The sequence below is a fragment of the Merops nubicus genome, unplaced genomic scaffold, assembly GCF_000691845.1.
Source record: "Merops nubicus isolate BGI_N331 unplaced genomic scaffold, ASM69184v1 scaffold41293, whole genome shotgun sequence".
Classification (NCBI taxonomy): domain Eukaryota; kingdom Metazoa; phylum Chordata; class Aves; order Coraciiformes; family Meropidae; genus Merops; species Merops nubicus.
Window position 1 is genome coordinate 36392 of NW_008599193.1, and position 19518 is coordinate 55909.

General features: G+C 35.4%; 1 protein-coding gene across 1 annotated transcript in view; it reads left to right on the top strand.

Moving 5' to 3' along the window:
• The window catches only part of EFTUD1 (elongation factor Tu GTP binding domain containing 1), a 77930-nt gene that overhangs the window by 36123 nt on the left and 22289 nt on the right, over window positions 1–19518 (top strand). The window contains 2 exon segments of the mRNA XM_008937273.1: window positions 14554–14685; window positions 17174–17321. Of these exon segments, the coding sequence (XP_008935521.1) occupies window positions 14554–14685; window positions 17174–17321 (280 nt within the window).

Consider the following 19518-nt stretch of genomic DNA (forward strand, 5'->3'; position numbering starts at 1 on the left):
CTTAGCCAGGCCTCCTGTGTAAGGGAGAGAGCAGCAGGATACACACTTTCACACCCCGATGTGAAGAAGTCTTTGTCCTATTGTGTAACAGGCCTGGTGCCTGTAATACACAGCAGTCTTGCAGCAGATGCCGCCTGTGGTTGTGAAATGCCTCTACTTTTACGTTTGAACTAGCCACAGAAGTCTTTTATGGCTTTGTATGTTTCTCTTTTGCTTCCATTGTCTGTTGTTACCAAAATGTCTTCAAGGCATTCAGCAAAAGCAGGGAGGAGGTTGCAGTGAGGGCATGGGAGCCCGAGCAGGAAGGCAAGTTTGGAATTGATTCTGCCCACAACCCCACTCTACATGAACGTGGTTGCAGAGAAGCGAAGTCCTGTGTAACAAACAGGAAGGTTACAAAGTCAAGAAGTTGTTAATAAAAGCTATGTTTTAGTGAGTTATTTTCTAAATATTTTCCCAAAATTTTGATGTTGTTTCATGCTTCACATTACATTGCGAAAGTGTTGTGAGGGTTGTTTGGCCTCTATCAGGGTGTGAGTCATGAAGTTGGCTTTGTCTGCCTTGTGAACTGGGGGGGGGGTAAGGCAGAGCTATATTTAGGAGTATCAACTGATGTCAAACTGTGGAGCACTGCTAAACAACAGTGTTAAAGGGGCAGCACTGGATACTTCAGGTTCAAAGTTAGATTTTTTGTAGTGATTTATCATTTAGCAAATAACCGGAAAAACTGATAGTTACTAGCAGTACTCTTCTGCAGAGGTTGCAAGCTAAGTAGTATGAGTTTCAGTTCCATTTGTGCTTATCTAGTAATAGCTATTCTAATTTTATTGTCAAAACTGTTGAAAATAGCAAGCATAGATAGAACTGGTTTCACCTTCCACGTTTCAGAATCTGAATTAGTACAAAATTGTTATTTCTAAAGAATTGTTTGATTCCAGTTATATGTAGGACAGTGTTTGAGGGGCTGTTACCATTGACCTGTTGTCTTAAGATGCAGAACAGCTGCTGACTTCACTTGATAGTATTTTGAAATCTTACCAGCAATATCTGGAAACAAATTTAGGTACCTTTTTTTTGCAAATAATTAAAGCTGAAAGAAGTGTAGTTCTTTTCTAACCTTGCTCCCTACTACCTAATTTTCTCCAGTGAGTTCTGTTATGTATTTGGGAAAAATTCAAGCCAGTAATTTTAAAGGGAGGCTTCATTTTCTGAGGCTACTCCTCTGTCATAACTGTCATGAACTCTAGCTAGTGTTTTTTGTGGGGTTTTGCATTTGGTAACCTTCCTTTGTGCAGGCATGTTTTGGTAGGTAATTCACCTAATTTGGTAGTGAGCATTTTATATTGCTATTTTTGTTTCTGAGCCTGTCCATGTGAAGACAGATTATAATAGGAAACTTGCAATGAATGTAAGGACCCCAGCTGAGATGGGAGTCAAAGCTTTGCCTTACAGAGTGGAGATTATTTTTGTCATCCTAATGAATTTGAAGCAAGCAGGTTTTTCAGAGGTATTTGGTGTTGGTTTAAGCACACTGTTACTGATTTGAATTTAGGCAGACCTGAACAAAGGTAAAGTGCTGGTGGGGAAGTAGAAAAAACACACTCCCAATGTCTAAATCTCACAGTTAGTTGAGTTAATGTATGGGGGAGAAGTCAGTTATTCTGTTACTGTCATTTTAAGCTTCGTTGGTTGAAGTATTGTCATTGCCAACTTTGATAGAAGTCTGTTTTGGTGACCACTTGAATTTCTACGGCATAATATTGAGCAACAAATAGTCATTTAATTAGTTGGTGTTTTTCAAGTGTCGTGTGTTAAGATTTGTACAAATTGTGCTTTTTGCAGTATTGAAGTATTAGCTCAACCATTGTGAATTGCATGACTGCGAACTTGTTAATCTAAATGAAAATATTAATCTGCTAATAGTTCTTGTGAAATCAGTTACTGCACTTAGACATCAGCCAAGATGTTCAAACTTGGTTCCCCTCTCTTTAGTCCTCTGGAGCTGTTGAGGACAAGGAAGTTGAAAGCACACATGATGAATCCTAAAGACAACCTACATGGTTCATTCATGCAAAGAGATGTGTGTTGAGAAGCTTTCAAAACAGGACTTATGTGTTTGGAATCTGGATAGCTAGATTTTTTTCAGAGCTTTTCCCCAAAAGACTTACTCTTGTGATGTTCAAAAAGCAAGTACTCTGAGCAGTGGTAGTAACAACGGCTGGATTCCTATGGACTGCTGTGATTAAAATCCTCAGCTTCCCTCTGAGCTCTGCCTGTCCTGCAGTTGTGCATGTCCCAGCTGGCTGGCAAGGATGCACATGCTGGTCACCAGGCAGCCGCTTCCAGGCGGGGTGTATAGTGATCCTCTTCTGCCTGCCCTTTTTTCTCTGAGCTCACCAATTTTGGTCTCCCTTCAGTATTTAGGCATTGATTGTACATAACTTGTGGAAACTTAATTGTATCTGAACCCTCTGCTCTCTCTCACTGGTAAACTTAGTGGAAGCTGACATGTTTAAAAGTTGTTGAGAGGAGACTGTGTGATTACAGGAGTCACGTTTACTTTGGAAATGAGACTAAAAACATACTCTGTTTTTAACAGATTCTTTTGTGTACATAATCCCATCAACAAGTATGACCTACTGCATTGGAAGCATTGTTTCTCAACCAAAAAAAGTCATTTAAGTAATCAGACGTTTTTAGCAGAAGAGCTTTAAATTTTTGTAAGAAAAGGATCATCTACTTGTAATGCTTCCAGAACATTTAAAGCTGATACCTAGCAGTGGCAAATGGCCATGTTTCTTTTGTTCAGAAAAGCAGATGACATTCTGTTTTGCTTTGTCTTGAAGCAGCAGCCAAGCCACTGCTGTTGCTTGTGGCTGATACACAAGACTGCATCTGTGGACTCTTCTGCTTAGTCAGCAAAATGTTGGCCAGGCTGGTCTCATTTCTCAGGGGGTGGAGACAAATTAACTTGTCTCAAGACCATGAGGTGTTAGCTGCACTTTCTGCATGGATGGGAGGGAAAAAAAGATCTCAACTAGTTTTATAAGATGCTGGTTGTTAAATCTCTATTTCTGATAGGCTTCATAGTGACTCTCCTATGGCATGATGATTAATATTCTGATTTGCCTTTTCTTGGACATGTCAGAAGCAGTGTCTCTTACAAATGTATTAATGTTTTGTTAGCTAAGGAAATGGAAACTGAGTGAGAGGGAAAATTGCCTTTTTATTAGATTAGTTTTGGAAGTGGTGCAAGCTTGGTGGTTTTGATAGCCACTGTCTTCTAGATCATCCTAGCGGTATTTGAGATGTTGTTCTTTGACTACATTTTGTGGTGGATCTCTTCTTTTATCTTCTAATGCAAATGAAGCACTTGATGGCTGGTGTTAGTACTGTTGAAAAGGAAATTAAACACTTAAGTGTTTTCCAGATGTGGAGAGGTTAAAGCTCCAAGCTCCCTTCCTGGCATCTTCTGTCAGTAGGAGGCCCATGCCTGTTGTTAACAAATGATGAGAGCAATGTTGGGGTTGTTATCGTTGCATGTAGAGCAATGGGATGTAAATACAATTAAATCTTTTTATTTACTTTTCTGCAAAGGGACATTAAAAATCAAGATCAGTTCTATTTAATTTGTTTTCACCATTTTGAAATAGAGGAACATTTTGAAGCCAAATTCAGTTATGTGTTCTTCTGCATGAGTCTTAAGAATTCTCATATCTTAGAAATGATCTCTGTATTTTTTCCCATTTTCTTCCTGACCTAGAACTAAAAGGAGTTAATATGTTGCAGTATCTTAGGAAGCCAAAGTACAGTAATAACTCTCAATGATACAGTAACTGAAGTAATCATAAATGAGGGGGGGAATGGCTATCTTTTTTCCGTTGTGGAAAAAGGTTGGGGGAAGTAGCAGTCTTTAATTTTTACTGTTTTAACAAATGTTTTAACTAGACATGATTTTTGGTATGTTTCATTTACACAGAAGCAGACTGCCAAAATTACTTAATGTGAATCTGACTTGCAAAATCCATTAAGTTTTTTATTGCTGTGGCAAAAACCTATTTTAACCAGAATAATGAAGGACCAGCAGAACGTTTTCTGCAGAATTTTATGATTTTGTATATCTTAGGTACATCTTTCAATGACTAATGTGTCTGTTTTGAAAAAACTTTCTGGAATTCCTTATTTATTTTTCACTAAAAATTTGTCACTATTCTAGTTAAATTTTACATTATTATCTCCATGTTTCAAACAGAGGTCAACATTAATGGCCCAGTCATAAGTTTCTGTGTGGCAGTACCTTCTTCACTGCATTTGAATGCATTTTCTGTTTGTTTTGGAAAAGATTTTGCTTTTAGACTGACGCGCATGATACGTAACTCACTATCGGGAACTTCCTAGGCTGTTGACAATAAATAGTGTTTAAGGCATCCCCTGCTCCCTCTCATGCCATCTGTTTGTACACCCACTGTGGCAAATAGCCCTAATCTGAGGCACTGGAAAGGTGCTTTATTTTGTTAGAGTCTTTCCTCTGATTAATTAAGTATTCCCCAAAATATTGTTAATTGTAACTGCAAGTGATCTACTTAAAGGTTTCTTTAAGCTTGAAGTAAAATTTTTTTTATTATTCTTTGTTCTACTTGAAAATTATTGTGTTTAAAATAAACATCAACCTCTGCATAACATAGGCTGAAGTGATCCATTATTTGAGGCGCTTTGGAACACTTCAAGCCATATTTCCCCAGGCAAAAAAATAACCAAGGAAAAATCACTTCTAGGCAGATGTAACGGAGGGGTGGGGTGGTCGCCTCTAAAGGAGACCATTAGCCATTGGGTCAGGTCTTGGAAAATTAAATTTTTAATTAGTTACTTGCATGTCTTACAAGTTAACAGGATAAATGGTCAATGACTCAGTCGGGCATTTCCCACAGGATATTGTACACATCTGGTAATTGGTGTGCTGCTTCTGCTTGTGATATCTGACATATCCTAGTAGCTGATTAGTCTACCTTTGCATATACCTGATGTATTGAATGATAAAAGCCTCATATTCTTTTTTTAGCTTATGAAATGTATATCAGGTATATTTGGATTCTACAGTTAAACTAATTCTAAAATTAGCACAAGGATAGACAAAATACAATGAATTTTTAACTATGATTGTCTTTTGTAATTGGCCTTTCTAGTAGTTAATTCTAAAGTCCCCACGTACCTGGGATATGTAACACAGAACTTGTAGCAATATGTTCATGTAGCTTTTTCTAGGCAAATATGACAAAACCTCCAAGACTTCCACAGATTAAAATGAATTCTTGTAAGATCAGTGCCTGAAGGCCTCATTAGTTTTTACACCAATTATAATTGATTCTGGGAAGTAAAAGATGTTACTTATAATCTTCAATTTAAGAAAACAGTATATACATGAAGTCTGCCCATTTTCAGGACACATTACTAGAACTGAGTACAAAACCTAAAAAGGCTTTTTCTTTTAACGGTCAGTTAGTCGTTAGACTATGCTATAAGTAGTTTGATTTATGAAGAAATCGTTTGATGTTCTTGATCTATTAGCTGAGATTCGTTATTTTGCTTTATTGTGGGAAGCAAAAAATTAGAAAAATTCAGTTTGCTATTGTGCTCAAAACCCTAATGAACTTTAGATCTTCACTCGCACCTTGCCTCAAGTGCTCTAATAGAAATATTAAAATACTCTGTGAAGTTTTATGTTGTACCAGTACCTGCTTAAAAAAAAATATTGAGCTTTACTATATTTCTAAATAGAAAGGCTTTGCCTTCGTTTTCTTTTCTCTGATGCTAAACACTTTCCATGCTCAGTCTGATAGAAGACAATTGATTCAGTGCTTCCTCTCAGCCTCAGGCCACTGCCTCCTCCTTCCCTGCGTTCTGAAGTTCTGTGTATTTTTCAATGTAGGTGAAATGTTTAAAAACATTTTAATAAAGCGAGAAGTGATTGTTTTGATAAATTCTTCCAATATGTAATCTATGCAATTTACAGACCTAAGAAAAGAGGATCTGATTTTAATAGATTTCCAGAGCTAAGCATGTGTACATAGCTAATATTATAAATTGGTGGTCCAGAAAGGTTTATTTTGAAATATTTTGAATTATTTCCTCTTTGATATCCAAATTATAAACTGTGTCTTTGCTAGAGGACTGCTGGAACACGGATTTGTTTTGTTCTGCTACTCTGAGGATGAAAAATCTTAGGTCTTTTAGGATATGTTCCTTTTGCAGAGTTAAATAATTAATTAATTTACTTAAATTAATTAAGCCTAACTAGAGTATTCTACCAAACACTTCAGTGCTTTCTTGGATTTTGTTGACTTTTTTAATGGATAAGATTTATTATCAATTTATACTTATATGTGAAACAGCTTTATGAAGGGTCAGTTTCTCCATCTGTCTTCTACAAGGCAGATGTCAACATGTCTTGGAGAATTTCAATATAGGAATTACAAACAAGAGTTTTTTTATTATTTTTGTTAAATATTTTTCACATTGAACCAGCAGAAATCATGAGTAGGTGACTAGCATGTGCTTATCTGTGGGACACGGGAGGGGGGGCACTTTCTAGAAACATCCAGAGCTACACTTGTGAAACATTTCTGACCTACCAAAAAACCCATATTCATTTTGGAGGGTATAGTTAATGCTCTTTTGTCTAGAAGGCTTTCTTTTTCCTTGCATAGGTTGTTCCATATGAATTCAGCTGATCTGTTTTCCAGTACAATATGCAATTTAATGAATTTATTTGCAAAAGCACATTTACTACTACTACTAAAAAAAAACAACAAATCTTCATTTCAGAGGACTTTTACATTATCAAAATAATTAGGTTAAAACAAGCATTCCTAAATTCTATTTGTTTGGGACATCAACTGTGCTGAACTGCCTCTGATGTTCTGCTAGTCCTATTAAGAAAAAAGCAAACCAAACCCAACAACAAACAAACAAAATTCAGATGTCTTGCTGTCAGGTCATATTAAAATCATTTATTCAAAGTAATTACAAATGTAAAACTTGGTTTGTGTTTCAGAAACCATTAAAGAGTTTTGTATGTTGCTAATTGCTTTCCACATGCAGTAATGGAAGTATTAATTTGATGTACAGGCTAACTGAAGTGAGTTCTAGTGCCTATATGGGCACATTGTACAAAAGCCTGTCCACATCTTTACTGTTGCTTGGTGTCACTGCTTTCAAGTGATGTCAAGTTGAGCTAGTATATGGAAAGGAATTCTATAATGCATGGGCTGAGGGAAAATATATTACATGTATGATGCTGAGTAGAACTACTAAAGTTTTTATAAAACCCCACAAAGTGCTGTTTAGTGCCTTTATCAAGAATGCTTTACAGTTCAGAGATCGAAGTAACTTAAATTGGAGTGAAGAAATTTTTTTTTTTACTTTTTTATTTTCAGTGAAACAAGGAGTGCATTGATTTCATAATATGTTCAGAGGAAATGAGAGCAGGTTACACATCTAAGCATGATCTTTCTAAGTTTCTGTGCTAAAATTAAGCTTAACCATAACTATTAAAAAATCAGGATCATTTACTTTTTGAGCTCCAAAAAATTAGTATGGCATGACAAATGACATCTTGTAGCAGAAGAAAAACATCATTAACTGAAATACTTTCATCTTCTATATTTATTTGCTTCATTAAGCAACTTAAGGAAATAAATATTTCATTTTGACTACACCTATTTGTAAACCCAGAAGTCAGATTTGGAATGTTAACTGATTTTGGTTTCATTCTGTTTACTTAAAGGTAAACTTGTATTTAAGAACTCAAATTCTTGAGTCGGATTTAGTGTCTGTTTTTTCGCAAATACTGAGTGCAGGTAGATCTCTATTCACTCACTTCCTCATTTTAAAGTTGTTACTGTTTAACATAAAGGGTTTTGTTATAGTTTCCTTGAAATTATTTTTAGTCTAGTCTGAGCAATGTATAGTAAAGTTCATGATTACAATTGTCAACTCAATCAAGAGTTAGGAAATATATGTTATCATCCAGTGTAAGTACTTAATCAAAGTTATGGTATTTTTTTCCAGAGAATCTCAGCAGAAGATAAATGATGCTTGTTTACTCATTATATATGTTTTCAATCCCCTTTTGAAACTATAATCTTGCAATAGGAGATTTTAGTGGAACACACTATTAGATCCTATGCTTTCCTTGCAGTTCTGCTAAAAGCAGATAGCTTTGGTCTTTGAACTGTTAGTCTTTTTCCTAAAAGAACTCAATGGGATGCCCTGGTACTTTTTCATCTTTTACTACTTGATGATTTAGTAGAATAGTATTGAGGTGCTTCTTGTGTCGGGAGTCACTTTTTGCATTAAATGTCTTACCAAATGATTGTGTGCCTTGGGGAGAGGGAATTTTTTTATAACATTGTTAACAATATGGCTGAGTTTCCTCTCATCTGATCAGAAAGTTATGCTTAATTTGCCCTCAGACTGCTGTGAACCTGGAAGTAAAGTTTTACAGTAGAAGTATAACTTAATATCTTTGTATTGAGGAACAGAATTCATGTTTCTGCTTGTTAATTCTGCAGATATTTAGGTAGAACTTGTTTGTTTGAAACTCGGGAAGAAGCTGGGACAGAGACTTCTACAGTCTATTGGGTACTGGTGATTTTTAGAGATTCATCTCAAAAACTATTTGGAAAGAGGAAACGAAATACAAAATGAAATGTTTAATTAACTCTTCCTGTAAAATGATTGGAAAGTACTGTGAACAGCTGAAATCATGTGTATAGTTTACAATATTCTCTCTTCCATACAAGCAATTTCACTTGCCACAGAAGCAAGTAAGAAAATTGAGGGGGAAGTGCACAATTAGGGACGAGAAGAGGAGGCTCACCGGCAATCTGTGCTAACATGTGGTCTGTGTTATGGAAAAAGTTGATGAAATCTCAACTAGAATGTGGTCTGTGTCTTGATTTACATTCCCTTCCAGAAACAGTTTCTAATATAGAAAGGTCACGTTCTGCTCTCAGATGTCTCTATGCAGTGCCCATGAGACATAAGAGAAACATTCTTAAAATCTGAGGTGATAACTGTATAATACAAAGTATTTTTAAGCCATACTAGCTACTTGGTCAAAGTCCCTACAGCTACCATCATTTAATCCCAGTAATCTGTGAAATATTTTAAGACTTCTCAAATATAAAAAGCATAGTATTGTAACTGAGTTTAATCCTACCCAAGCCAGTTTCCACATGCAAAATCCCTCCTCTTTCTTTTCTTTTCTTTTTTTTTTTTTAAATTAATTAGGGGTAGTAATGGAAGGATGGAGGCTGATGCCTCAAGTGTACATGGAAACAGTGCAGCAGTATTAGTCACCCTAACAGGTAACAGTGTGCTAATTTTATAATCTGTTCTAGGCTTATGCTAGATACTGGGAAAAGGAGAATCCTGTGGATAGATTTGAAAGAGAATGATGATTGATATGGAGTAGTTTTCAGTACTTTTTAAAAATTATTTTAACATTGTTGGGCAAATATATTTTGCTTTATTGTTTGTTTTAGTTGGCTTTTAGCCTGTTTACTTTAAGGAGAAACTGAAAACATCTAAGAGGCAATCACATTTCTAAGGTGGATTTGTGAATTTATTTTCTCATACGTGTTTTTGAAAGCACCTTTTAAAAATATTTCTTTTCAAATATCTTTCACTAAGGAGGAAAAAAAAATATTTGTAATACTGCCTGAAGAAAATTATAGAGGTCTTAGTCTGTTTGTACTCTCCCTTTGAAACAAAAGACACATGCTCATTTTAAGATTTGAGGTTGTGTAGATTTACAAGTTTGCATCACACATCCTTTTACAGGAGTTATGAATGAGCTTGCATGATCTTTCTTCACAGATATATAGTGCAGTGCTTGGAGCATTTAAAACAGGAAGCTTTTAATGTTGTAAATTCTTAATCTTTCTAAACAAACAATGTTGATAAGAAGTTATATATTTCAGTGGAGACAGAGCCTTACTGTGAAGATTAACATTAGCTTTTTGCTTTACTTGGTTCCTTATGGTGTTAGTCCAAAGCTTGACATGTCTCCATTCCAAAGCAGTCAAAGATTCTTAGATGGTGATATCATCAGTGAGAGAAGATAAAGATCCACTAAACCAATGTGTTGAGGCTAGTAACAGTGTGGCAGAAGATGAAATTTAAACAGCTTTCATTCTTTGTTTGATTTTCACACTGTAAACTAAATTATTTCCTTATCTGGTTGAAAAAGTTATGCATGGTGGTGGTGTCTGGCTCGTTGTTTGCTTCTTGAAAGAACATTAAATGCTAAGTCTTTCTCCATCAAGGGAAACTAATTACAGATCTTGAAACTGATCTATTATGTGTTCAGATGTTTATAGCTGAATTCAGCTGGAAAAGTGTACTTTATCTTTAAAGGCAGCAAAGTTATTGTCTAAGGTGTAGCGGTTACCAGCAAAACGTAGAAGTGAAAAGTAAATGGAGACTTTCCCTAAATCTTCTACTCCTTTTGAAAATTTCAGTCATATCTATTTTTACCATTTAGTTTCTATCATAGTCTAAAAACACCAGTGATATGAGTAGGGATATACTTGATTTATTATTCTTATCTTCTGGGGCAAGTAATAGAATTGACTTGATAAAAGAGGTACTTTTGTAAAGCTCCCATTTCTTCATCTGTGTAGTCATCTTCTCTGATGTACACCATAATTTGGTTACTTTTAAATGACAACCTAAAGTTGGAAGGTTGGGGTTTTTTTTAACATTATCTCGGAGGCTTTAATGAGTTTCTTGTCTGTTGAGAAATATTCTTACTTTCAACATACAGATTGACAATTACTGTTGATATAATAAATTTAATACTTTGAAATGCTTATTCTTGGTCACTCAATGATTTGTTACAGTAATATGAACATACTCTATGTAAAAAGTAAGCAACTGATTAAATTTCTGTGGTAAGTGGACAACTCTTTTAATTATATGATAGCAAAAGTCCATTTGATAACCAATTATGTGTAGGATTGGCTTCTTTAGGACCAGAGAACTAGTTTGTCATCTTTTAAAAATCATACCTCCACATAAGATTAGAACACATGCTTGTTTCTTTTAAAGATGGTATCAAGTTAGTAAAATTAATGCTACTGACTCTAGGTGTTTCTGTCTGAGTGTTAAGCTTTGTAAAATCACCTTTCTTTCAGTGAAGTCCTTGGCACATAGACAAAGCCCTGGGGAGTGTTATTTTTCAGAGACTATTATTATTCAGGTATAGTTGAGTTCAGGCACCGTGTTTCTTTATTAACAAGTAATATGTGGGAATACTTTTTCAAAATAAAAAATATTATTCTGTAGTAGGAGCAAAGCATTTAAGTGACAAATGTAAGGAAAAATAATGCAGTCTCATTCTTAGAATCCAGTCTCGTATGGTATCCCTCGGTAGGCTTGGCTTTTTGGCATGGATAGCTTTTTCTGCAGTCCTCTACACTCTGATCCTCTTCATCTCAACGGGACTACACTCAAGAAGAAAGTATACTTAAAGCAGTAACTGCTGAGTAGATAGGGCTCTTTGCCATATGTTATAAAATCTGTGAAGGTGGTTTGACTCCTGACTGGGAAGACAAGACTTTGGTACCAAGTACAGTGTTAGTAGCAGTGTTAGACAATAGGTAGAGAAGTGTATGATATTCCTAGTAAGTAGTTTATAATAATCTCTTGTACCTTTGAAGCTTACACACTCCCTTGAACAGCCAGAATTTTGTTTTGTATAGAAATAAGGTGACACACCACAGGCAGAGTTAATTAAAAGAAGCAGTTTCCTGATCAAATTAATACTCATGTTTTAAAATTACTGGAGATATTTCGAACTCCAGCTTCTCTCAAAAATAAATAAAGAAATAAAAGCAAGGTACAACAAACTGCTTACCAGGGGTGTGCGTGTTTGTGTGACCAACTGCATACTTTGTAGACTAGGTTGTTCTTTGAGGGGTGACTATTCAAAAATATTTGCAATGCTTTTTTTAATATTTCAATCTTTAAGCATGCCTAAAACAAAGGAGCAGTATTTTGTCTCACCTTCCTTGCTTAAGCAGTGTTTTCTTACCTATGGTTCCTTACTCTTTGAAAATTATTGAACTGCAAAAAGAAATGTGAAGTAAAAGATGTCTTAGAATTATGTCTTTCTTCAAGGGCTAAAGAGGAACAAAACCCAATCTTTGTATTTATAAACTTAATTTTGGAGTGTTTTTTTTTTTAATCCATTCAAATAACTGACACATTCATACACATTGGAGACGTCATCTCAAGTAGTATGTGTGGATTTAAGTTTCAGGATGAACAATAATTAAGTTTAAGGTTTATATATCAGCATAATTAGTAGAATTCTTCTATTGCTGTGTCATGTGGTACTTTAGAATTATTTATCTTCCTCTCATATATATTATTCAGAAAATACATTAACAGTTACTCATAATCATATTACGCAAAAAAAAACCCCTTCAAGGACCTTTAATCTTTATGGATTTTTTGCCAACATTCATCACTAAGAATTTGTAAATTAAATAGATTCATCAGGGCTGGACACTGCTCTATACTAGCTCACACAGTTAAGCAATTAAAACATGTGGGTTATAAGCCTAATAGATTTTCATGAAAATTGACAGATTTTTTTACTGTATTATTGATAGCAGACACTAGTATAATTCATATATTTTTACCTTCAAATGTGAAACAAAAGTGCAGAGAGCTTTCAGTTTTCTTTATGGTAGTGAGAGTGCAGTAAGATATGCCAAGAAGAGTGAATCTGTCACAAGTAAGATTTGGTAACTTGATTTCTCTGGATCATTTTACATTGTGAAAAGAAGCTGTTCACCTCCCACTCTAAATCATATTTCTTTTACCAGCTGGAGAAGATCAGAATAAAATGGACCCAGCCCTTTTCTCAGTCCCGAGTGGTGATGATGATCCTGCATTTGTTTTTCATTCAAACCACATGTTGAATAAGTGAAAAAGAGGAAATACATGCTGGTCATAGGTCAGGTGCAACACAGAGTTTATACAGATTTATTTTCTTTGTAGCATCTGCTATCCCGCACTTAAAGCGGCTGAATGTTGTTCTGCTTCCAGTTATTTTAAGGCAGGTTTTCTTAAATAGTGACATTCTGGGTTTTGGCATGTCCTGCTAGCCAGACATTCAGCCTTCAGAGCTGTAGGAACAGCCTGATTCTGGAGATGATAACTATGCAGCAAACTGACTCTTCAGAATTTAACCCATCCTTATGATTTCATGGGGTGGAAACGGACCCTCTTTGTTTCAGGCCTCAAATAAAGAAGACTAAGCCAAAAAAACAGAACCTGGAAAATTATTAGGGTGATAATGGGGAACTGGGCTTAAGAATATCTCTGCTTGTCACTACGTGGGCAGGTAGGAGAGAATGAGGAAAGAGCACAAATATCCTGCAGTCTACAAATACAAATTTAATTTTTAAGCAGGTATAGCTTATGAGCTAAAGGTTTCCATTTTCTTGTAGTAAGTTGCATGTGCATTTAATTTATACTCTATTAGAAGTACTGCAATACTTACTGCTTATGATTGAAGAAGAATCAGGAAAAGTGACTGTATATATCAATATCAGCTTTATTTGTTGTCTTTATTACTCAAACACTTCTGGAAGTGTTTTTATAGCTCTGATGAAATTATGAATGATGTCCTGTTGGTTAAGAATTTGAAGGCAATAATTTCAAATTGTCTTAAATGTGCCAGCCAGCCAAGACTAAAAATGCATTTACAGCAGCTATTTTGCAGATTTATAGCTAATTTTTTTCTGTATTTTTTCTTATCACTACAATTTAAGCCCAGCTTTCGCCAGCTTGCCAGCATTATAAAATATATTAGGATTAGAATTAATAGCTTACTGGGTGATAAATTAAATTCTACAAGTGTCAAGTTGTGTAAAAGGGAATCCCAAATGGACATGGCGGGGGCAAAGGGAGGTAGGAAGGAACAAAAAAAGGTATTCTTCACCGGTAGAGTAAGCAAGCACTGGAGGAGCTTGCCAACAGAGGCTGTGAAGTCTTCATCATTAAAGGTTGTTAAAACTAGACTGGACAAGGACTTAAGCAACTTGATCTGACTTTAAAGTTAGCCCTTCTTTGGGCTGAAGGTTGGACTAGATGACCACTGGAGGGTTTTTGCAGTCTAAATTTTTCTGGTTTTAAATCACCAAAAATAAATGAGCTTTACAAAGGACAGGACATACTGGAAGGGGGAGAAGTCTTCATGTTCTTTCTGTTTTTCAGAGTTATAAACACGCCTTTTTGAAATACAGAGAGAATACAACAGGAACTGTGAGACTAAATATCAAATGTCACACGAGACACTTGAGTACTTATATTATACATAGATACATCTACAGATATTTTATATGAACAGTGAGGAATTTTGTTAATCTGATTTTTGTAATCAGAATAATTTCAGCTTTTTTAGCTTGATGATCATGTCTTAAGTCTCATTTAAAATGACAGTGAGTGTTTCGCTTTTCTTTTCCTCATTGCTCTTAGGAATAGGAGGCCTGCAAGATTTTGTGCTGAAGTCTGCAACACTGTCCACATCGCCAGCTTGCCCACCATTTACACCTCTCAACTTTGAAGCTACACCAATTGTGCGGGTAGCTGTTGAACCAAAACATCCAAGTAAGTTTAAAGGAGAATGGGGATGGGAATGCAATTTTCATGTGGTAGCAATGCACCCTGCCACCCTTGGATATCTGACTCATCTCTGTTGAATCAGAGACTGACCCAGGATAAAATGAATATCTATATGTTGCTTAGAGGGCCACACTTTATGGTCCTTGTGAAGTCTTCTAGCTGGCTAGCTCATGTCTCAGTGGGTGTGTAGTTACAGAAGACCTTGTTGTGCCCTTTGTGGTTAGATTTAGACGTTCCACAAGTAAAACACTACGTGATGCCAAAGGTTCAGTATTCCTTTACTGTGAAGGTAAGTATATCTTTGGGTTTTTCCTTTCTGCTGGCATTCTTTTATGCTACATCATTAAGCTTGTGGTGCAGATTTGCGGTACTGCTTCTAATTGATACCTACCACCACCAGAGAATCGTATATCTCTGGGTATATTTGAATTTCAGCCCAATTTCCATTGTTGTTGTAGTGTTAGTCGAACTAAAATAACTGGCTTTCTGTTCAGTTACAAAATATTCTAACACTAAGATTACATGTTTTTTAGAAAGTGATTGAACAGCTTAGCAGCTATTTGTCCCACGTGTTTAAATAACAGATAATCATATATTGTATACCATGCATTTGTTAAAGCAGTTCTGAAAGTATTGGAAATTACTGGTTCTGTTGAAAATGTTAAAAGAATGTAGTTCTAGGACTACTAACCAATTTTGAGGTAGTTTGTTTTCCTTAAGGAAATGAAGCTATATAATTTTTATTTGGTAACTTCTGAATCTGTGGTTTGACCTAAATTTGTGAGCGGGGCAGAAGCTTCAAAAGTAGCTACCCTTGCAGAAGTTTCCTGAAAATCAGTTGCTGCTTCATGTAATGGGGAGACAAGCAAAATTTGGCTATTGCAGGCTCAGCGTAAAAGCAATCGATTGTCCGATGAGCTCCATATAGTCTTGTGGTGACCCTAACATCTTGTCACATACGGGTGCCTTGGATTTCCACAGCAAACCTGCTTCAAAAGTGCAGCTGCTTGTTTAGAAAAAATAACTTAAATACAAATTCATTCCTACGTATATTTTACAACATTACTGCGTGTCTTCATGTCAGAAGCTTTACTGTATGGTTACAATAAGCTCTAAAAGAACGAAAGGAATCTATTTATCCCTCTCAGTAGGCTTAAATGTAGGAGACAAGGTTGAAAGTCTTTGTTCAACTGTGTTGAACATGTGAATTAACATTGTGTCTTTTCCACTTTTTGTTTATTTTTGTCTGATTTTCAAGGATACTTTTCCCTTATACCCATACAAGCTTAGCATTAAGTATACAATATTGTATTTCTTCTGTGAACTAACAAGCTTAGCATTAAATACACAATATCATATTACTTTTAAACGGTCTCCAAACAAATGACAACTTTAATGTCACTCTTCCTTCTGAATATGCATTCTGAGAAAGCCTGTGGGTGTTCTTTACCCAATATGTAAAATAAGAAAAAGGAATCATAATTAATTTTTAAAAATTGTATTAATTATGAAAGGCTGCTGACATGAGGCATTTATGCATAGCTTTGATGTCATCTAGCCAAATTTGACTTGGCTGTGTTTGTTCAGTCTCCATTAACTTTTAAGGCAACTCTTTTTAAACAGCTACGTTTTAGGGACAGCTGCGTTTTGTTTCACTGAAAAGCTCTCACTTTTCAGTGAAATATTTTTCCCCTTTTCAGGTTGTAATAGCATTAAAGCTTTTCAGTGGCTTCCAGCTAGTTTAAGTCTTTCCTGTGCTGCATTTGCTCTTATGCCTTCTAAGTAATCCTTATGGAATCATTTTTGCTTTTACTTTAGTAAGGTAAACATGCTATTATTTTTCTTTTGAACATTTTAAGCATTAGCCATTTACACGTTGCTATGCTTAGCCATGAAAGATTGCAAAGAAATAAAATTATTTACTGAAAGATGTCTTGAAACAGTTGTAATTAATAGGAAAAGTTGTATCTCTTCATAGTTTGTGGAAAGGAGGAGTGACATCCTGAAATTTTTAATCATTTCATATCGATAACATTCAATATTTTTATTGTTTGGGAGCTGTTTGAGCTGTATTTGTAGTTAATTATATGTACAAAGTAGGATAACGTCATCATAGTCAATAGCTAGCTTGGGGTACTAAACCTAATATAAAACCATGTAAAATTAAGCTGTGCAGTCCATTCAAATATGTATGGTTATGATTGTATAATTTGAATTTTATTATCAATACACAAAATCTTGGTGACAAATTATGAGTATAGCTTATGTCTTCAGTTGCTGCTCTTAAACCATACCACTCTGTGTGACTCATAAGCAGAAACGTGCCCACAGAAAGTTTTTGCATATTCCTGAAATATGTATTTGTGGTTAGACTTCATAGAAATGAGTGGTACTATTTCTCACTTCTAATTATATCTTACTTCAGGTATTCCTTCTTCAGCATTACTTCGTTAATAATACCTTATTTTGGCAGGTGATATGCCTCAGCTGGTCAGAGGAATGAAGCTTTTAAACCAAGCTGATCCGTGTGTCCAAGTTTTAATCCAGGAGACAGGGGAGCATGTGCTAGTGACAGCAGGAGAAGTTCATCTTCAGCGTTGCTTGGATGACCTGAAAGAAAGGTTAGAGGGGCAAGGAGGAAGAAATATTTTTAGTTCAGTACATGTCTGTTGTATTTCTTTGTCAAATGCTTTGATCTGTATTCTGGTAAAAGAGAAATATCATCCACCAACAGATTTTAACATTGGATCATAAATGTACCTTTTTGTGGCTATAAGATTAGCTACAGTTGGGCAGAAGCCACTAGCTTGTCACTTTTATATATCTTATACACCTTTTAAGTACTTTCTAGGAATAATAAATTGCAGTAGGTTCAGGGGTCCAATTAAGAATGGCGTGTACTCTTTGTACAAAAAAACCTGAGAGGGGAGTCATGTGTGTGCGATAAATGAACTCTCCAAAATTAGAAAGCAATGAAACCAAACTTGTATGTACATGCTCTTTGCTGTTCTTTACACTTCAGATTGATTTTTTTTTTTACATGTTAATCTGTTCTCTTATTCATGAGCAGTATTTCCTGCAAGCATAAATGCATACAGTTAGTATCTTCTAATGTTTTTTCAAATGGTAGAAGAACAGTTACCTGAAACAGTCCTTTCCTATAATGTCATTTACTGAAAAATTCTTGGTATTTCTGTCCACATGTATTTACTGTCATTTTCTTTCAAACCCAAAAAGCAAACCTGATGATAGATGGTTGAATGCCTGTCTTACTGCACCCATATTAATTCCACTTAATACTAAACAACAATCACTTCTTGAGGAAGTTAGATAGGATCCCTTGTAAAATTTGATGTGTGTTATAATGGTCATCCTCAACAAATTAGTGGCACATGTTTTTACCTCTTTTGAAAACAGTGCTATCTATTGATACACCTCACTTAAATGTAATGTGTTAAATAGAGCAAAACTGATTTCACCTGTCTTCAGCTGCAGTTTACATAGCAAGATATAAAAATGCCTTTATTATTGGCATTGATCAAAAATCTGAAAAAGAAAATAAATAATAGCATTGTAATGGGGAAATAGGATTGTAGTGAGCAGCTAGTAGCAGTCCCTATATTTACATTCATAACCTTTTCATTTGTAAACAGTTTTGGGTGTTTTCCCTGAGTTTACATCTAATTTGGCTTTTGTTAAGAGAACTATAAACTGTCAGGAGTGACCACTTTGTGCCCCTTACTAGTATTCCTCAAGAAAACATTGTCAGTGTTCAAAACTACCAAAGCACATGAACAGTCCATGCTTGTAGTGTCAGAAACAGAAACAAGAAACACCTGGTAGGGCTCACATCTTTGACACTTGGACTTGAAATGTGGTTCATGATGCCTTTTTTTCTCACTTGAGTACCAGCTCCCAGAAGGAGTTTGGAGCAAGTGTGTTGTACTAGCTCGTGCTCCTTTTAGCCCTCTCTGAGGACTTAGGATAGTTACCATCCTTCACATAATAGCTTGTGGGGCAAGTATTGTCCTGTCCTTCTCTCCCCATTTTGTGGAAGGAAAAGTGAAGAACAAGATCCCTCTCTGGCATCATTCCTCATGGATTCCACATAAGTTCTGATAGTGGTAGACCTGCATCAGTTAACTATTAAAGTGTGAAGAGGAAGAGTTGTGGTCTGAAATGTTATATTAGCTCTGTGTGTGTTTCTGTACAAACATTTAACTTCTAAGTGCACGTAGTTTGCAATAGCACATTGGGAACTAGGGTTTGGGACAGCACATAATGCCCTTAGAGTGTGAAGTGTCAGTTTTTCCACAAAATACTGGTAAAGGTTATTCAAAATGCTTAAGTCACATTTGAAGTAATGGGGCAGGATTCTGATCTTAGTATCATATTTGTCAACTGGATTTTGAAGAGTTGACATTTTTAGAGTAATCACAGAAACTGAGGCTTTGCTCAGTTGAAACTACACTGAATTGTCTTTGTCAAGATTTTAATCAAACTTTTTCAAATGCACTTATTTAATTTTAGCTTCTTAGTGTGTGTTTAGAAAATCATGTTCAAGTGATACTTATTGTCAAAAATATGAAGAGACATGGAAACAATGTGTCAGTCATCCATGTTAATCTGTATGATTAGATGTGGATGTTCTGCTTAATTTCCCTAGATCTATTTTTAATTATTTTCTTCCTAATTAGCTCTTTTTGAATAGAGTAATAAATTAGACCTTTTAACTTGGAACATTTTATTTTCTGCATTTTACAGTAGAAATATTTAGAACTTTGTGTCCAAAGAGTTATTATGAATACCGAGTCTAGG